The sequence below is a fragment of the Lissotriton vulgaris genome, chromosome 6 (genome assembly GCF_964263255.1).
Source record: "Lissotriton vulgaris chromosome 6, aLisVul1.2, whole genome shotgun sequence".
In the NCBI taxonomy this organism is placed as follows: domain Eukaryota; kingdom Metazoa; phylum Chordata; class Amphibia; order Caudata; family Salamandridae; genus Lissotriton; species Lissotriton vulgaris.
In genome coordinates, this window is record NC_141694.1 from 1,451,990,430 (window position 1) to 1,452,009,577 (window position 19,148).

General features: G+C 46.3%; 1 protein-coding gene across 1 annotated transcript in view; it reads right to left on the reverse strand.

Annotated features, from left to right (window-relative positions):
• Positions 1-8,911: 8,911 nt before the first annotated feature.
• Positions 8,912-19,148, reverse strand: part of LOC147708987 (uncharacterized) — a 540,404-nt gene continuing 530,167 nt past the window's right edge. Inside the window, exon 20 of the mRNA XM_086927584.1 lies at positions 8,912-9,153. Coding sequence (XP_086783710.1) covers positions 9,014-9,153 — 140 coding nt within the window. The 3' untranslated portion in view covers positions 8,912-9,013. The remainder of the gene's footprint in view (positions 9,154-19,148) is intronic.

Here is a 19,148-nt window from a genome sequence, read left to right on the forward strand (position 1 = left end):
AACGAGCTCTTGGAGGCCCCGTTTACTAGGGAGGAAGTGCTTTCAGCCATTCGGTCCCTCAAACCGCAAAAGGCCCCGGGCCCGGACGGCTATACGGCCTCCTTTCATCAGACGTTTGTGTCCGAGTTTGGAGACCACTTGGTGCTCCTTTTCAACAACATGAGGGAGGCGGGCCACACTTCGGGCACTATGGCGGAGGCTATGATTTCGATTATTCCCAAGGCGGGGAAAGACCCCTCCAAATGTGAATCGTACCGGCCCATAGCCCTCCTGAATGTTGATGCCAAATTGTATTCTTCTATCTTAGCCACCCGGCTCAAGGACCTTATGCCTGCTCTCATCCATCCGGATCAATCTGGCTTTATAAAGGGTCGTCAGACCCATGATAACACCAGACGGCTGATTCACCTGATTGAGAAAGCCGAGCGCTTTAGGATTCCAGCTGTTCTGTTAGGCCTTGACGCTGAAAAGGCGTTTGATTGGGTGGACTGGAACTTTCTCTTTGGTACTCTTCATGCTTTTGGCTTTTCTCCCAAATTTATAGATATGCTTCGGGCCAACTATCATGGCCCGCGTTCGAGAGTTATGGTGAATGGTCATGTCTCACCATTTTTTGCTCATTCCCGAGGCACAAGGCAGGGCTGCCCCCTATCTCCCTAACTTTTTGCGCTTAGCATTGAGCCTCTTGCCATTAGGGTGCGAGAGGACCCAGATATTGTGGGCCTCCCCTTTTCGGGGGAACAGCACAAAATATCTTTGTTTGCTGATGATGTCCTCTTGTCGCTAGCTGACCCCGGGACTTCCCTTCCGCGGGTGCAGGACGTGCTGTCCCAGTTCGAAGCAGTGGCGGGATTCCGGGTGAACCCCGGCAAATCGTACATACTCAATCTCACGCTTCCGCCCTCTGAGGTAGAACGCATTCGACCGCTCACGCCCCTGGCCTGGTCTGGCTCCTCCATTCAATATCTCGGGGTCAAGCTGACCTCCTCCATCTCCACCTTGTATGCAGCTAACTTCCCTCCTCTTCTGACTCAGATACAGGCTGAGCTGAACCGCTGGAAGCCTATGTTTATCTCTTGGCTTGGAGCGTGCATGCTGTCAAGATGACGCTGCTCCCCAAGCTTCTATATCTGTTCCAAGCCCTCCCCATTCCCTTGGACGGGTTTTTTTTTCGACGTCTGAAGACTATGGTTCTGCGTTACATCTGGCAAGGGGGCCATGCTAGACTCTCCTTTCTTACGCTTCGCCGGCCTTTGAGGAAGGGCGGGGCTGGCCTTCCAGACATGCTTCTTTACTACAAGGCGGCACAACTCCGGGTGTTGGCTGAATGGACCCAAATGGAGTCAGAGAAGCATTGGCTGCATATGGACAGGAGTGTGGTGGGGCGCTCTGTTTGGGACCTGGTTTGGAAGGCGAAGGGGGATCGGCCTCGCAACGCATACATTAGCACCCCTACGAGCACCACTCTGAAGGTCTGGGACTCGGTCTCTAATGATGAAAGATGGACCTCCTTTCCTTCCCCCTTCACACCTATTCACTTTAATCCAGCGTTTCCGCAGGCTCTTGTTGAGGGGCCCTTTGATGGGTGGAAGGCGGGGGGCTGCCACGCACTTACACATTTGTTTCATGGCTATGAGCCGCTCACCTTCCAAAATTGCATGCGTGACTATGGTGTGCCACCTACTGAGCGCTACCGGCACGCCCAGCTGCTACATTGGGCATTGTCTCCTGAGGTGCGGGACGCTGCGACGAGGCCTCCCACGGATTTCGAATCTTACATTACTCGCACATCATCTATGAAGGGGGTGATTTCCTTCCTCTATGATTTACTGTTAACCACGGCTATCTCACCTCGCCCTAGATACATGGGTTTGTGGGAGGAGCACCTGGGGCGGGACATCTCCGACGAAGAGTGGTCCCATCTTTGGCGAGATCTACACACATTCAATCATTCGATCGATCTGAGAGAAGCACATTTGAAGACCATGCTAGATTGGTATCTGTATCCGACCCGGTTGAAAAAGATTTTTCCCTCAGCGTCTGACAGATGTTGGCGGGGCTGTGGTCTCCTGGGGGACTTTCGCCATATCTGGTGGGATTGCCCCATCATACGCCCTTATTGGGAGGAGATTCTGTCTCATATTAGGGAGATCCTGGGCTACCCGATTCCAGATTCCATTGGCTTCGTGCTCCTGGGCCTTCGGGACCCGCTTCTGGAGCACCAAACCAGGGCTGACAAGCACATCCTTTGGCTCTGTTTGGGAGCGGCCAAACTGACTCTGGCTGCTGCATGGAAAAAGAGGGAGGCCCCAGCTCTTTCCCTTTGGTTTGCTAGGTTGTGGAGGCTGCTGAGTGTGGAGCGTATGGCGGACATTTTCAGAAATAACTTTAAGTACTTTACTTTCAGATGGGGCCCACTGGTCCGCTTTCTTTCTCGGGGGTTGCCGTCAGCGGTTTGCCCGCCCACTATACGTGCCTTACATCTGTTTCAGGTGTGAACCTTGCTTGTGTGAATGGTTGTTGTCAGGCTGCCACCATCGGGGGGGATGGGTGCACTGGGGAGGTTGGAGCCTCTGGGGGGGGGGGGTTTGGTTTGTTTTTCTTTTCTGAAGGGGGATGTGGACGATTTGATTTTTAGGATCTTCCTTGCCGTGTTGTTTTTCTTATGGCCGAACTGCTGGAAGCGTACATGGACTTGGTCGACTAAGTCTCTGACTTGGATAGACTTGCCCGATAACAAGGCGGGCTTTCCCCTCCGGATTTCACGGGGGGCTTGACATTGTTCCGGGCAGATTTTTGAACTTTTTTTTTTTGGAACTCTTATGTCCTGCCCTGAGTGATGACGCTGCTCAGCCCTTCATAACTGTTACTGCTGCTCGGCCTTTTGCATAGGCCCCTGCGTGGGCACTTCTTTGATTTGCAATTCATGTGCTTTCATCCCCTTTCTCTTCTGTTGTTTCTCCAACTGTCCCGCATCTGCTCGGAGAGGAACTCCTTTAATACGTATATTCGAACGTCGCAACTTATTTTACAAGTCCTTGAGTCGCATGCACAGTTCTTCATTGCAGCCTCGCAGGTCCATCAACTCCCAAGCATGTGAATGAAGCTCTTCCTCCCTACTATCACCTGTGGAGACATCCTGTTGCTGCAGTGATTCTGCATATATACAGAACTATGCACAGGAACCCAGGCCTTCAGTGTACCAAAAACACGCCTGAGTGCCCTGAACCCCTATCCGACTAGCTATAGTATCCCATTTATTCTCCGTACTACAGCGGAGCTACCAATGATTGGATATCCTAGAACTATCGACTCAGGGCCTGTCAGATTTCATGGAACAAGACACTCTTTCGCTTAGATCCCCTCGCCTCTGTTTCTGGCAAACATTGGTGATAGTTTACCTACCTCAAGCTTGAAATTTATAAAAAAGCTTTTTGTTCGTATTTTGAATTACACCCAACTTTGTCTTGCCGCCCTTTTTAATTTCATTTTCTTATCGCGTTTCTATATGGCTGACGTTGACATTGCGGCGCACAGTCGCGCGGCAGTCCGCCACCATTTGAAAGGATTTGGAGTGCCGGATGCTAGAGTCAATCTGATCTTTGTGGTCTAGTCCGACCCAGTATACACTTATGAGGTGTTTTACTCTTGGGTGACGTTTCCTGCAGTTGAAGGAGCGGATAATTTGTGGCTTAAATACACCCCTACCGCCCTTCCTGCTGTGTATCAGCCATATAGAACTCTGGAAGTTCTGTTGACGGCTTGGCAGCATCGCATTTGGTTTGATGGCGCCCTTCCCATACCCCTGACACCTGTCATGTTGGGTCCTTTACCGATTGATGGGGCCACTTGGCCGGTGTTGGCAGATTATGTGCTGCATCCGCGATATGGGACGTGCGAGCCAATCACTCTACAGAAACAGCACTCCTGTCAACGACAGAAACCATTAGAGCGGCTCTTGACCAGGGGAAGAAGGCAGTCCTGATTCTCCTGGATTTATCTGCAGCATTCGACACGGTGTCCCACACCATATTACTACATCGCCTAGCTGAGGCAGGCATTGGGGGCACCGTGTTGAAATGGTTCACAAATTTTCTGCTCCACCGAAAACAAATAACCAAATTGGGACACTTCTACTCAGAGGAGAAGGAGGTTAGGTCAGGGGTGCCCCAGGGCTCTAGCTTGAGCCCAACCTTGTTCAATCTGTACATGGCACCCCTGATCAACCTAATTGCCACGCATAATGTAACCACGGTTGCATATGCAGACGATACCCAATTGGTCCTGGTCTTAGATGAAGATACAGGAAAGGCTGAACAGATACTGAAAGACTGCCTAACTGCTACTTTTGGATGGATGCACAATAACCATCTAAAGTGCAACTCTGCGAAAACAGAGATCCTGCCCTTCGGGAAAAATAACATCTTTTCCCCTCTTACATGCTGGCCATCAGACGCAGAAGCCCCTCCCAATACCATCAGTGCCACACGCAACTTAGGTATAAAATTTGACGATATGCTGTCCTTTAAACAGCAATCCAAAGAAGTGGCCGGTATCTGTTTCAACATAATCAAGGGCCTCAGAACATTTTTTGACTACCTCCCACTGGCCGCCCGCCGTACGGTTGCAATCGCTCTCATAACATCGAGAATCGATTACTGCAACAGTTTGTACGCAGGAGCAGCTAAATCTACCCTGCACAAACTGCAAATGATTCAAAATGCGGCGGCCCGGCTTGTCTTAAGATGGCCTAGGAGATCATCCGCATCAGCTGCTCTGAATGCGTTGCACTGGCTCCCCATCCAAAAACGGATACTATTCAAAGTCCTTCTGATCACATACAGAGGCTTTCATAAATGCGGACCCAAATATCTGTCAACCAAATTTCACAGATACCTCCCAAATAGGGAACTTAGATCAGCCACTGCTAATCTAATGACCATACCCAAGTTTCGACTGACCACCAAGGGTGGCAAATCCCTAGCAGTCCTAGGCGCCAAGGCCTGGAATGCCCTTCCAGCTAAACTTAGAGCATCACCATCAGAAAAAATCTATAAAAAACTTCTAAAAACATGGATTTACGGATTATCTGATGCAAAATGTAAGACTCTAATCTAAGGACATCTACAGCTCAGCTACCATCCCCAAATATTTCATCTTTGCAGTGAAATCAGCAGCGCCAAGATGCTCCATGGAGTGTATGTGCGCTATACAAAAACCAACAAACATCAAACATCAAACATGTGGCAGCACTCCGTCTCATGCACACTACACTGATACGTGTGTATAGAGCAATGGTTCAATATGTAAACCTCAAGATCCAGGCGGGAGTACCTGGAGTTGCACAGCAATCAGCTGGAGCTGGCGGGGTTACCATTAGCCCCGTAATGGTTAATTCCGTTATTCGCAAACCTCCCCAGATAAGGAAGATTTACCTTATTGGCTTGCAGAGAAATTTGACCAGCTGGAAGCAGTGTTTCCACATACCACGCCGGTGGAGAGGCACCGAATTTTGATAATTAGTCTGTAGAAAGACTTAATACCCGAAGTCACTGATTGTGAGAGTTGGGGTAAAATATTTCTTCCCTCTGTGATTAAGCGTGTTCAGGATGAGCACGGACAAGAGGCGGCAGTTGGATTGGGGATGAGGTTAGTTGGAGCTTATGTCGTGGTTGCTGATCTAATCCTTGCTAATGTTAAGGGTGATGCAGTCAACTTTCAAGTGTCTAATGCTTTGGTGCTTGTCCCAGCTATAGACAAGCCCAGCAAATTACCTAAGATTATAGCCCAAGCTTATAAAACGGTTGGGCATAATAGTTTGGGTGTTAAGCCTTTCGCTAAAGTGCAGGCACAGCCGCAAGCACAACGGACGTCTCAAAATGAGCAAGGCCGCCATCCACAATTCCCTAAAAAGAAATGGAAAAATAATAAACAGGGGAAAGCTCAACAACAGCAAGGAGGACATGCATCATTCCCTGCACCTTCGATCCCACAACGCACTTATGATCGGCGTGACCATACGAGAATTAATCGCCAGGATCGCGGAAGAGGTCGAAGTGCCCCGCAGAGTCATGAGCAGCCACGGACGAGTGACGGGAAGGGTAAACAAGAGGACTTTCCTCGTCAGCACCCTCCGTTCCAGAAGAAGAAGGTGGCCACTGCAACAGCGAGGTATGCCACGGACGGTGAGGACCGAGCTCCGGAATCAAACATGGGCTGTAACGCTGCTAGACAGCGCAGCGGAGGTTACAGTAGTGCGGCAAGCACTGCGTCCATTTCTAGAGGCGACCGCAACTGATACTTTCATCACAGTTGAAACTGCTGACACAAGAGTAGCTCCACTGACAGAGTATATGACATTAGTATTCTCATAGAAGGTGACATAAAACGCATAATCAAATGGGTTTTTGGGGAAAATTTGACGTCTTCCTATGACATCCTCTTAGTGGAGGCAAACTGGTCCCCAAATTTTGTTCTAGCGGCTCCGAGAGGGGAGGCGGTAATCCTCCCTAGTTTTTCACGTATTGTCCAAAAGGAGCATGCGTGAGTAAGTAGAGACACTGTATAGTTTAAAATGTTTATTTCAACTAACATGCTCTGTGATGCAGTACACATGCTAACATTAGCAAAGAAATGCATAAAAACAATATAATCAGCATAGTTACAATTCCATATAATAAGAATGGGGACAGCATATTATAATGACAGTGGATGAAGCCTTATAGCCCTTTACCACCCTCCCCGTGCTACAACCTATGTTTATTATATAAGTGGAAGACCTCTGGGCTTGGATGGCGGAACCCCCTACCTCAAGTCTTAGATGATAGGATTTACATCCCCAGACAAGCACAGCTATTCCTCTGTGTCTAACTTGCATCCCGTGCAATATTAAAAGCACCTGAAAAGTCAGTAGTGCAGCTGTGCTCCTTGTTATGTCTATTATGTGTGTTGGACGGACCAATGCAGATAAACCAGTGAAGTTGTTTTTCTGGCCTTGAACACGATGTGCAGACAAGAACTCCGAGCACAGCAGAAATAGTGAAAGGCAGACAGTTCCCATGCGAAGCAGCAATAGCAAGAGTGTTTACGGGAACTAAAGCATGTAGTGTAGTGTGCATAAGCGGCCAGATGGAGTTGATGCAAAGCACGAACTAAAGGTAACTTAGCAACATCTGCTGGCACCCCTGAACTCTCACGACAATGTCTCAATGTCGCAAAGTTGTCCTGCAGCTTAGTGAATAGTTGCTCCATGAAGCTCCTTGTGAGCGGTTCCGAGGTCATCGTGTCCCGGGTCCTCTTCCCGGGACTGTGACGGTGGCACCTCTGTAGCCCGACCGTCCATTCGTTTGCCCCGGGGTTCTGCAGGAGATCTTTGGAGTTAGTCTACATTTTGGCGCAATTGGACGACATGTTGCTAGCACCAACTGGTGTACATTAGGCAGAGCCGAGACCGATCCCAGCACTCCAGGCAGTCTCAGTTCTCGAGTGTGCGCAGACCGACAACCACCAAGGGGCTTTGTGATCTGCGGGTCCTACTACAGTCCCGTCTCCGCCAGCCCGGCTTCCGGTCAGATCCCCAAACAAGGTAGGCCCCAGCCGGGTGAGGCCTCTGTGAATCTCAGGCCCAACTATATGCGCCAATTGATAGAATCTGAAATGGCGGCTCTTTCCGTGCCAGCGATATCTATCCGGCCTGCTGCACTGTCCAGTGACTGCCCAGTCAAACACCCTCCCTTCCTTGGGCCTCTAGATGAGTTGCCTGAGGGAGAACTTATCCTTTTCCGGCCAGGTGCCTTGTAAAGCCCAGTGGTTGGCCCAAATGTGCTTCACAGAGGGGGGACTACGACAAACCACTGTGCTCCGCCGTGGTGCAAATCCTGAAGTGCTGGGCTCAACTATCCTGCACCCGGAACTAGGGGCCCATATTCTACTTTCCACCGCCGCCAACACCTTACTTATCCGCTTTTGTGTCAGGCCGGTCCCTCCTTTGGTGCTGTACAGCCTGATGTGGCTTGTCTGGGCTCCGGCTTGGCCCCTTACTCCCTCCTGATGCTCGGGCCTCCCAGAGCCCCGTAGATCACCGCCGGCAGCAATGGCAGCCCGTTCTCTTCTCTTGCGACGGCATCCAGATGTCAAGGGCCCACGCGAGTGGGACCTGCAGGACGGATGCAGGCTGCACCTAGAACTAACCAGGCCGCCTCCGAGTCTGCATACGGCGCACGCTCCACGCCCGCTGTTTGACGGCAGCTGCACTCCCGGGGCCTGCTGCACTCCGCCACCAGTTAGGAGCTCCGACCTCGAGATGGCACGGACTGGAGGGCACCAGGGCTGAAATCAATAGAAGACCGTGGCTGGGGGCCGAGTGGGCACAGTGACCAGCTCCGCCAAATCCTCTCCTGCAGCTGGGCACCACCTCGTGAACATCAACAAGGCCTCGCGGCTGCTACGTGTTGGCCTCCGCACCTTCTCTCCAACGATCGGGCGGGCGCTTCCCTCCTCATGACCTCTTTGTTCCCTGGAGAGAGGTATGGGACTTCTGTAGAGCGGTTTGGGGGTCCCGGGATGCCTAATTCCAAGCTTAATATGGCCATGGTGAGCGGAGCTCCGAGAAGTCACTGCAGTGCTGCACCGAAGCTATCTTGGCCACGCCCCCCCCATGATGATTTTAAAGAACGATAAATAGCAGGCAACTGTATTATTGTAATTGCCATCGTATTATTGTCATGATTAAAATAATGGGGATTGATTGGATTGCCATGTTCTCTGGATACTGTTCAGTAAAAAATGTCCTAGCAGTGCCAAAAAAGTCTTTATATTGATTATATATGATTTAAGATTTTCACCTACCACGAAATGCAATTACAAATGTAGAATTTGTCAAAAGATGATAACATAAAACCACAAAAGCAACTAAAGTAAAATTGTGTTTATTAAGTATAAAGTATAAAAAAAATTGCAAAAAAGAAAAGCAGTATTAAAAGTACATTGTGATGCATGGTGCAACAGGTTGTTTTTATACCCAGCCCTTAAAGCGGAAGAAGTTCTGCAGCTCCTTGTCATCCACTGATTTATTATGGATTCCAGCATAAACTGTTTTCAGGACATTTGTTTTGAGCTTATCTTCAAGAATATTCATATATTTCTCCAACACGCCTACAAAAAAACAGATATAACTGGATTATTTATCAACATTTTGCACATACAGTCCCAGTGACATGGATGTATGTTGCTCACTCCAAAATCAAGTTTGCTTTTGTAAAGTGGTGATGCTGTTCTCTTTATACAAAATACGTGTTAGCAGCCTGCTCCATATTTTTACACTGAATCTCACACCGTCCTCTGGGCCCCATGACTCAGAGGCATTCAGCACCAGAAGAACCACAGACATGCAACTCAGTGGCGGCTGCCTCGGAATGGGGTGATGGGGAACGGGAGGAAATTGAAAAAAATAATAAAAAATAAATGAACCTATCGTTGCTGCCTCTCTTCCGTTTGCAAAACCGAAAGCACCCAGGTTCCCTGCCTCTCCCAGCCAATCATGACGCTGCGTTAGCAGCGTCGTGATTGGCCTGAGGGGCCAAAAAGGCCGCTCAGGCAGTGCCTGGGAGCCTGGGCATGTTCTCCATTGGGCTGAGCAACACAGCCCGGTGAAGAACATGCTAAGTGTGCATGACAGTTTGGCCAGTCCGAAAGGACCAGCTAAACTGTCATGCGCATATAGGGAGTGCAAACCACTCCTTACTCTGCTCTGACAGCAGCGAGCCCAGTCCCGCCCCACCGACCTGGCTCCGAGTGCTGCAAAGAAAAATAAAATGATAATAACTCTTGCTATTTATTATCATTTTATTTAGATTTTTTTGCACTAGAGGGGGAACGCTACCCCACCTTAGCGGAGGAGCCGCCACTGGTAAAAGGGCAGCTCTTGGAGCAATGAAGGTATTTTGAATTAAGAAAGCCACAAAAAATCTAGGTATGCGGCTGCTTCTCATTTCAGTGAAATAATAAGTACATGTGACAGCTACTTTAGTCTCTCCCCTTCTGAAAGCTGCTGTACCAAATGATGCCATCTCTCCCCAGTCTTCAGTAGCATCAGTGGCGGCTCCTCCGCAATGGCGGAGGAGCGTTGCCTCACTGCCTGTTTCAGAGCCAGCAAATGTAAAATAAAATTATGTTTTTGCATTATTTTATTTTGCATTTGCCGGTTCTAGCCACCAGTGTTGGAATACCATATTGCCAGACTTCTTGGAGTATAAAATGTGTTGACTTTATTATTCACTGCCTTCTTCACGACAATCATATCAAGTCCGACTGGCTTCATTTAATTGGGTTTTAGTTCTTCATCACATTGAAGGCAGCCAGTACTGTTCACAGCACCATTTATGGTATGGGCCCAGGTGTTGGCACAGTCGAACAGTCCCTGAACCTGCTCACGGGTAAGTAAATTAAGGCCGGGGGAGGTTCTCTTCAATTAGCTTTCATGGACCTCTCCAGTGCCTTCGACTTGGTGGACAGGGCAAGGTTTTGGGACATGATGAGGGAGGCAGTGGTCTAGGCCTCATTGGTAAAACTCCTAAAATGCCTCCATTGGGACACTACTGCCCAAGTGCGGTATGACCAGGAAGGACCCTCACCCCCTTTGGGACCAAAAGCTGAACAGACAAGGCTGCAGACTTGCTCTATTTTTATTGTTACTCTATAATGATTCCCTCGATCAAGTTTTGAGGGCCAGAGGGAAGGAATCTCCTTGGTGGGTGACCGATCTGTGCCCGTCCTTCTCTATGAGGATGATGTGGTGCTTATCTCTCACACACAAATGGCCTACCGAAGTTACTTGATTGTTTTAATGAATTCATAGGCGGACTGAAACTAAATTTCAACCATCAAAATGTACACATCATGACCTCTGGGCTAAAGAATACAAGTTCACATAGTTTTACTATTAGTGAGACCCCTATTACCATGGTCCCAAAATTACTTCTGATATATGATGGACTCATCTTTTAAGTGTGACAGGCTTTTATCACAGAGAGTTTTTAAAACTGCAGGGGCTATGAAGGCCATTTATAAATTTACCAGAAAACTAGGACAAAAAACTATTAATTAACTAATATCCCTTTACAATGCCAAATGTCTATCGCTGGGAATGTATGGTGTGGGTACCTCGGGCTACACCGATCCAGAGTGCTTGCAGGTCATTGAAAACAAATTTATTTGAAGATTGTTAGCAGTCCCAAAGAGTATTGTCGGCTTTATAACTCATAAAGAAGTTGGTCTTCTTTACATAGCTGTTAAAAAAAGGCACACCTCCTACTGTGGTTGAAGATATGGCGTTTGGCTCACACCAATTTTTCACACTAAATTCTAGCTGACTGTATCAAATTGGAACACATGCATTCTATCCCATGACTTATATATATAATTTTTTTTACATAACTTGGTGTACAAAATGTGCTCCATTTCTCAAAAGAAATTGACAATAAATCAAGGGTCAGGGTAAAATCTCTTTTCAATGTTTACAGAGCAACCATAAAAATGATTTATAGCCAGGGTATGGATACGGTTTGCCGTTACATAGAGAACACGTCCACTGATGGGATTGCACCTTATGTACAATGGATTTCTAATACTGAATATTGGTTTTATTTAACACGTTTTAGATTGTGCACAATTCATTTTCTGTTAGCCTTTCCACAGCAGGGTACTTGGTTATTCTACCTTGCACTACTGTCCCTGCGATAATATTAGCCAGTAATCCGTTATCCCCTTTGTTTTTCTGTGGTTTTTATACTATTCCTAAAGTCCAGATGTTGAGGCCCTTTTAACGTATAAACAATTTCAGATTTTGCAGGCCCAGCCTTTGCTTTTTACAGCAGCTGGATTCTTTATTTCTACCATGTACCCCTTAGTTATGTTCAGCAAATATTGAGAATTAGGAGATAACTGAATGTTTTAACTTCACCTGTTGCATAATGCTAGTTTCATGAATTTTGAAGTTGATATGTCTTTCCTTGATTGAGTGGGTTTCTATCTAAAACTTTTAACGTATTATGGGGCCTATTAGGATGGCAGACGGACCAGCGTCCGTCCGCCACCCCGAGGTGGAGGGACCATCCGCAGGGACAGCGGCGTTCCCTCCGTGCGAATTAGGATGTGACCGCCACCCTGGCGGTCACATCCCGTATACAATGTAAAATATGCATGTGTAGCCTTGGCATGCACAACTTGGCAGGCCCCGCATGGTGCCTGCCACCCTGTGCATACAAAAGCAGGGGGGTACCATAGGTACCCCCCATGTGCACCCCCACCCCCCTGGGGGCTCGCAACGGGCCCTCAAACAAGAAGGACCACATGCTTTTCCACGGCAGAAAAACTGCAGCGGAAAAGCATGTTTTCTACCCCATCCTAATATGGCTGGCGGTGTCTGATAGACACTGCCACCATATAAGAGCTTTTTCGCCACGGTCAGAAGGCGACCGTGGCGGAAAAGCGGCGGACGGTCTTCCTGTCCACCGCTGACACCCCAGCCATCCTAATGTGGCGGGGGGTCTTTGAAGGCACAGCAGCGGTGAATCTGCATCCTCCGGGCCGGCGGTGGCTTCCGCCGGCCCGGAGGATGCGGATTCACCGCAATCCTAATCGGCCCCTATATTAGGAAAAATATTTCTCTGTATACGTTAACCTTATTTTGGCAACATATTTAGTACTTTAATCACCATAAGTACTTTATGATCATTCCCTTTTATAATTTTAACCTGTTTTTTACACAATGTGTCTGTCTTTTTACGGCTAATCTAGCCGAATAACATTTTGATAGACTGCCTGACTAGTATGGGCCCTATGGAGCCACTCATCTGTTTGGCGGAAGCCTCTCTTCTCATGACTATCAGACCGAAACCCCACTAGGATGTTACTCACTGCTGGGGAATGTTGGAGAATCACAAAGGAATGGAGAAAATTGCCACCGTAACTGATAGGCAACATGGGCTGCTGCATTTGGAAACTTGGACCCAGATTTACTAACATTTTGCACCCGGATTTACTAACATTTTGCGTTGGGTTGCATCACCTTTTGACGCAGCCGCAATGCTAAATGTATGTCAGGATTTACTAAGCCACGCAAAACCCGATTTGCATAGCGCTGCCTTGCATTACCTTGTGTGAAGGAGGTGTTCCAGTCCATCCACCAATGGATTTTGATGCAAACCCATATTTACTAAAGTTTGTAAGCCTGGGTTTGCACCAAAATGGACCACCAGAGGCAAGTGTAACAAGAAGAAATATCCTTCTTTTTTCTGCAGTGCACTTACAAAGAGGAATAAGCCTCTATGAATAGTTTTTGTGCAGGATGAAAACTATTCTGACCACAACACAGGCACCCTTGCATTGTAGCTCAAGGGTGCCTGCAATGGTGCTATGCTTCAACAAGTGCACCCGTGCAAACAGAGAGCAGAAGCGTGCAGTGTCTTTGTAAACATGGCACATTTCTGTTCTTTCCCTTTCATGCAACTGGGTACAGCCAGTTTAGAAAATCAGGGCCGTGGTGTGCTATCTGTATCTTTCGCTTAGAGGGACCAGGGCAGGAGTACTTGTTGGCTTCTGCAGGCAGATGGCATGTGACATCAGTAGCGGGAGCCAACACCCTGGCCCTAATTTGTCAGAGGCAATTCTGGCCACTGCCATCAGAACCTTTATACAACATGTGATTTCCCCATGTATCAAGGACAACAATACAGCTCTCGTTGGCTCCCATAGGCATGGCTGCAGCTTACAAAAGAGGTGTAGGGAGCCAAACCTAAGGCTCTGACAAGCTGGTAGAAGATTTTTTCTTCCCATGAAGATCAGGGGACAATGATTACCTCTTTCATCTACACACCAGCCTTACATAGGCAGAAGAGGCTAGGATGTAGGGGAGAGCGACGTATATAAAGGACCAGGGGCTAAGGTGGTATCCCAAGGTAGACCCCACCCAACAGAAGTATAAGCACCAATAGGGGTAGGAAGACTTTACAATGTCCAATACATTGCTGCAGGAAGAACTTAACAGAGCCTCACCCCTCTAGCCCATAGAAGACCCTGACCTGTGCCGTATCTCTTCTAAGCAAGGAGACTTTCCATGGATGTGGAGTGAGAGATTAGAAAGGGTCAACCTGAAGGCCCAGTTTAACATCTAACCTGTTATTATGTAATAACTGCAAGCATAACAAACACTGTGTGGACAATTCCAATAAATCCCATTCTTCTATATTATTGGCATGTCTCGAGATCCATTTAACTTTCACAGGCCCACAATACTTTGCAGCACCATTTTGGCTATATACCAGATCAGAAATCTTGCCTGGAAACACAGTACATTGAGAGAGTGAGAACAAAGGGAATAGACTTCTCGGGGGCAGTAGTGGTGCATTACAGTTCCTTGCAAGTGTCTATAAGTGCCACCAAGACAAGGGGCTTAACTTAGTGAGGAGTGCTAAATCACAAAGCAAAAAAGCCAGTTTTGCACTGACAAAATGAGGCATAACAAGTAGCAACAGTTACCATCCACTTTCGCAGTACAATTACGCATAGCATTTTGCTCATGGTGACTGCACAGGCCTTAGCATGTTAGACACCACTGCCACGTTATTAATGTGTTAAAAATCATCCCCCCCGAAAACAACTTTATTGCTATACAGAACATTTCCAGAAATTGCAATTGGGGTGCATCATAAATTTGCCGTTTGCAATATGTGCTCAATGAGCACCAGATTGTTCTGAAAATCTCATTGGGTTAATCCAATTAAAACAAAGAATAATGGGATCAGCACGTTGATCTCAATCAGGGTGAGGTGGCTAGTTGCCCTCTCGTCTTAAATTCATATAATTGTCCGTTTGACCTGCCTCTGGTGTCTGAAATCTTACTTGATTGTTCATTGATTGCTGGTATATGCAAGGTTCAACCGAAAATGCTGTGTATGCACACACATTGTGTGTTTGGGAGAGGCACAGAATGCATGAAAAAAACGGTAATGTTATTATATGCCTGCAATTAAAAACAGTTATTCTACATTCCAGAAGCCTATGTCACTACCAAGTAAAACATATAGGTTACTATCTTCAAGGGCATATGGTAGGAAATAAAATACATTCAGAAATGGTTGATGATCTAATCTTTATTTACAGATTATGATATATTGTGAACTACACAAATAGGTCTGATATCAAAGAACTCCAGAACTCAGCAAGACACATGAACATACAAAATGGTATTAACCTACCAGCATATTATTCACGATTCTGAATATGACTTTTTGGAGCCAATTGTCACCTCTCAATACAAAGACCCCCTGAAGACGTTGACCAAATTAATTGCTTTAGCTAAATGATGGTACCTTGTGTCAGATTTACTAGGACATCTAACGGCAGACACTCTAGACTATGGCAATCCTTAGATCACAAAGGCAGACCTACAACACAGTAGGTGCTCATCACCTTTTAAGCTCAAACATGGACCTTATCAAAGTACTTCAGAACTCAGTAAGACAGATGAACATACAAAATAGTATTGAAATACAATCATCACAAATCTAAATATCACCTTTTTGAGCCCGTTGTCGCCTCTTAATCCAGAGACCCCCTTGAACATATGTAATGCTTTACCTAAATTGTTATACCTTCTACCAGAGTTATTCTGACATCTGATGGCAGACACTCTAGACTATCACAATTTTCAGCTCATAGAGGTAGAATTACAACATGGTAGGTGTCAATCACAACATTACTGGGTCATCACTAAGGCACATATTCGTACCAATGCAGTTGTACATTGTGCTTGTTTCTTCAAACAGGTGACTGGAAAGACAAAGAGACTCTCTCCCTGTTCCTCTGCTGTTGTGAGTGGAGAGGCTGAGCAGGAACAATGGGAAGACATCCACATGATCACCAGGGAGGACGAAGAGTCGAACAATTGTAGGTGAGAGATCAAAACCCAAACTATTTTATCGAAATCACGATTGCGTAGACATGCTGTGTTCACTCTGACGGGCTTACAGTCCGCCCATAGCTATTACTGGGGAACTTTAACAGCCTTTGCAAAGGCTTGCTTCTGTGTCGGTATTTTACCTTATGTTTCCCTCGTTTTCACATGTTTTCCTGCCCACGGAGAACGCCCTTATTACTTGTCTCATTTCACTTGTGTGCATTTACGTTTGTTTGTGCGTACTATTTTCTGTGTGTTTCTCTCTGTGTTTTGGGTAGGTCTTCTTTTCGTCTTTTTTTGTGTTGGTGAAGCTGTTAGTCCTTTTATGTGTATATTTTCGGCAGTATGCAAACTTATGTTTAGGCATGGGCAGATAAAGTGATTTGCCTAGAATCACAGGATGTTGTGCCAACGCTGAGACTTGAACCTGGTTGCCCCATCCCAAAATCGGCAGCTCTGGCCGTTACGCCCCATCATTGCTTCACTTGATCTCCTGTGCCTATAAAAGCGTGGTCCTGTGTAATATAACTGGTGCTCATGTAAAGCACTCTGTTACCTTGGGTCGAGTTAGTGCTATATAAAGATAAAAAATGAATTTAAGTGTATGAGTGGTACATGCAATTCTGTCCTAAACAAAACAGTGGTTGTTTAGATGGCCGTGGCGACATTAGACCTGTTCAGCCCCCTTGGTAACTCTTCCCCCATTCCATCAATACTATTATTTCAGAACTATTGTTTAGGAAACCTCTGTTTTGGCAAGAGTTATTATACTCGTGAGTTTACTAATTATTTCTAAAAAATGATAACATGTTAATCCGGCCATTCAGAATTTTTACCAATACTGTCCATTACATGCCATACTACAAGTTATCCAATCCCAAACATATTTCTGATTTGTTTCTTATAGAAATACTTTAGTCTGACCTTTCAAAAGCTTTCACAGAAATAGTAGCAAACACAATTATGAAATGGAGGATGCTTATAGCTCCTACTGCAAGTCTGAAAGATGTTTGTTGTGTTCAAACAGCCTGCAGGTCCCAACCCCTCAACTCTCCCATCAGAAGCCGTAAACAAAGGAGACCGTTCTGATAGATGCGGAGAACACCAAAATGCGTTTTGTCTCAGTATGGATAGAGCACATCCCTTGACTCGAGACAGGAACCATGTTTCCTCTGAAAAAGGAGGAGGGGGTTGTACAGTCCCCTTTGCTGTCCCACGTTTGCCAAACCAATCAGCTCCCATTCCCTGTCCAGCCAGACCTCTCCAGCACTGCTACACTGCCTCCCTGCAACATTATCCAGATCACCCCCACCTTCACTGCCCCTTTCAAAGCCCTCTTCCACTGTCTGCCCACACTTTCTCTCTGAGAACTCCCTCTTGCACTGCCGTCTGAACCTCTAGCCCCTCTCTGAAGGACTCAGCTATGGCGGATCGAAGGGTCCAGATTAAGGACCTGTACTAGTCGAGGGTCTGAAGGCATGAATTTGGATGCAAGCGCTCAGGTCTATCATTCTTTAGTCATGAAGGTATTCTCTGTAATTAACCATTTCCATAAAAAGCGCTTCAACACTGCAACAGTGTATGTAGGCACCATATGTAATATCATATGAACAATGATTTTCTCTTACGTTATCGAAACCATGATCTTACTCAAGACACCATGAGGTGCTCGCAATAAGCTCTCTAACTGCCACCAATATATTTGGATTGTCTCATTTTGCGGGTTTATGCAAATTTTCGTTAAACAAAGGATGCAACGCAGGGAATCCCAGTTAACTTTAATTGTTTGTGCGTAACACGTAAAGCACATACCTGTATTTTCTCTTTCTGCTTAGTAATTATTTACAACACACATTTTAGGGGTACTCCTTTTCATCAAAACTGGAGTGAAATGCTGCAGATATTAGCAAACGTCTAACTTCTGACCTGTACGCCCAGTGCCCTAGGAATGCAGCCCCCTGAGCTGTAGCAGCGGGGAGCGCAAATGTATTTTGCAAATGGAAGGACAGAGGGGGTTGACAGTTATGATATTTAACACTCCTAGAGATTCGTGAATGCCATATTTGGTAAATTGCCCTATCAGTTTTTGAAAATGATATCTCTGGTATTCTGTAGGGGATTCCTAGACTTCTTTATGGTTCATCTGTCCAGTGTAAGGTGGAATACTTCTGTTTTGTTTTCTGCAAAAAGAACAATAGATGGATAGAATGCTGAACAATGTCAAACATTCACCTCAGTACAGAGATCTGGGCTTAAATCCATCAACGTTGTGCTCCCCATGCCATTCCAGTTGAAACCCAGCCATATGGAAATCAGTCTTGACCCTGCTCTCCATGGGCACAGTCCAGCCCGAAGTGCAAGGCCAGGTCCTCCCTGGACCGGAAACAAGTATCCTGGGACTGGTTGCAGGATAATTGATTTTTGGCTGTTCGATTCCACTTTGGTCCTGATACGGTGCTTCATGAATCCCAAAAATATAAGACTATTGACAGATTTCAGTGAATCATACAGAGCTGATTTTTGGGAGTTTGTCAAAGAGTGTCGGAAAAGAGTATGGTGTAATTGAGGCTCTTAATAAACCAAAGAGGATTGGGACTTGGATTTCATTTAAAATTGGGGTGCCATTCTGGATAGATTGTACAAAGTTCATTCTGCTTTGCTCTTCAAAGAGTAAACCTGAGTTTGGTTTAGTACTTTGTGTGATTGGCTAGATGTGAGCTGATCAGGCAAAGTTCTCGTTTTGGCTGTTATTTCTTTACCAGATGTGAAGATTAGGATTTGGGTAGATTAGTGGTCCGACTTCAAAGTTTTTTCTTTTAGAACGACTAAGCGCAATGCACTGTGGGTAATTATCTGTATGTTTGGCTCGCATCTACACCTTATTCTACAACTTCAAATCAGGACTCCTACCATCCATCTTCCCTCTGGCATGTTGGGTTCTACCAGTGCTATACTGTTTCAGCTCATCTACACTTTCTAGACTGTTCCCTCTTTGATCCCTCCATTATCCTTTTCGATCCAACTAACAGACTCACATGTCCACCACTCAAATTAACTCATACTCCCCCTATACTAATTTACTACTAATCCTTTTTGGGGTTTGGAGTAGCGTGCTACTCGCTGAAAAGCACTTTGATGCCTTATCAAGGGTAGTAAGCACTACATAAATACAATTACAATTATGTTCTTGTTT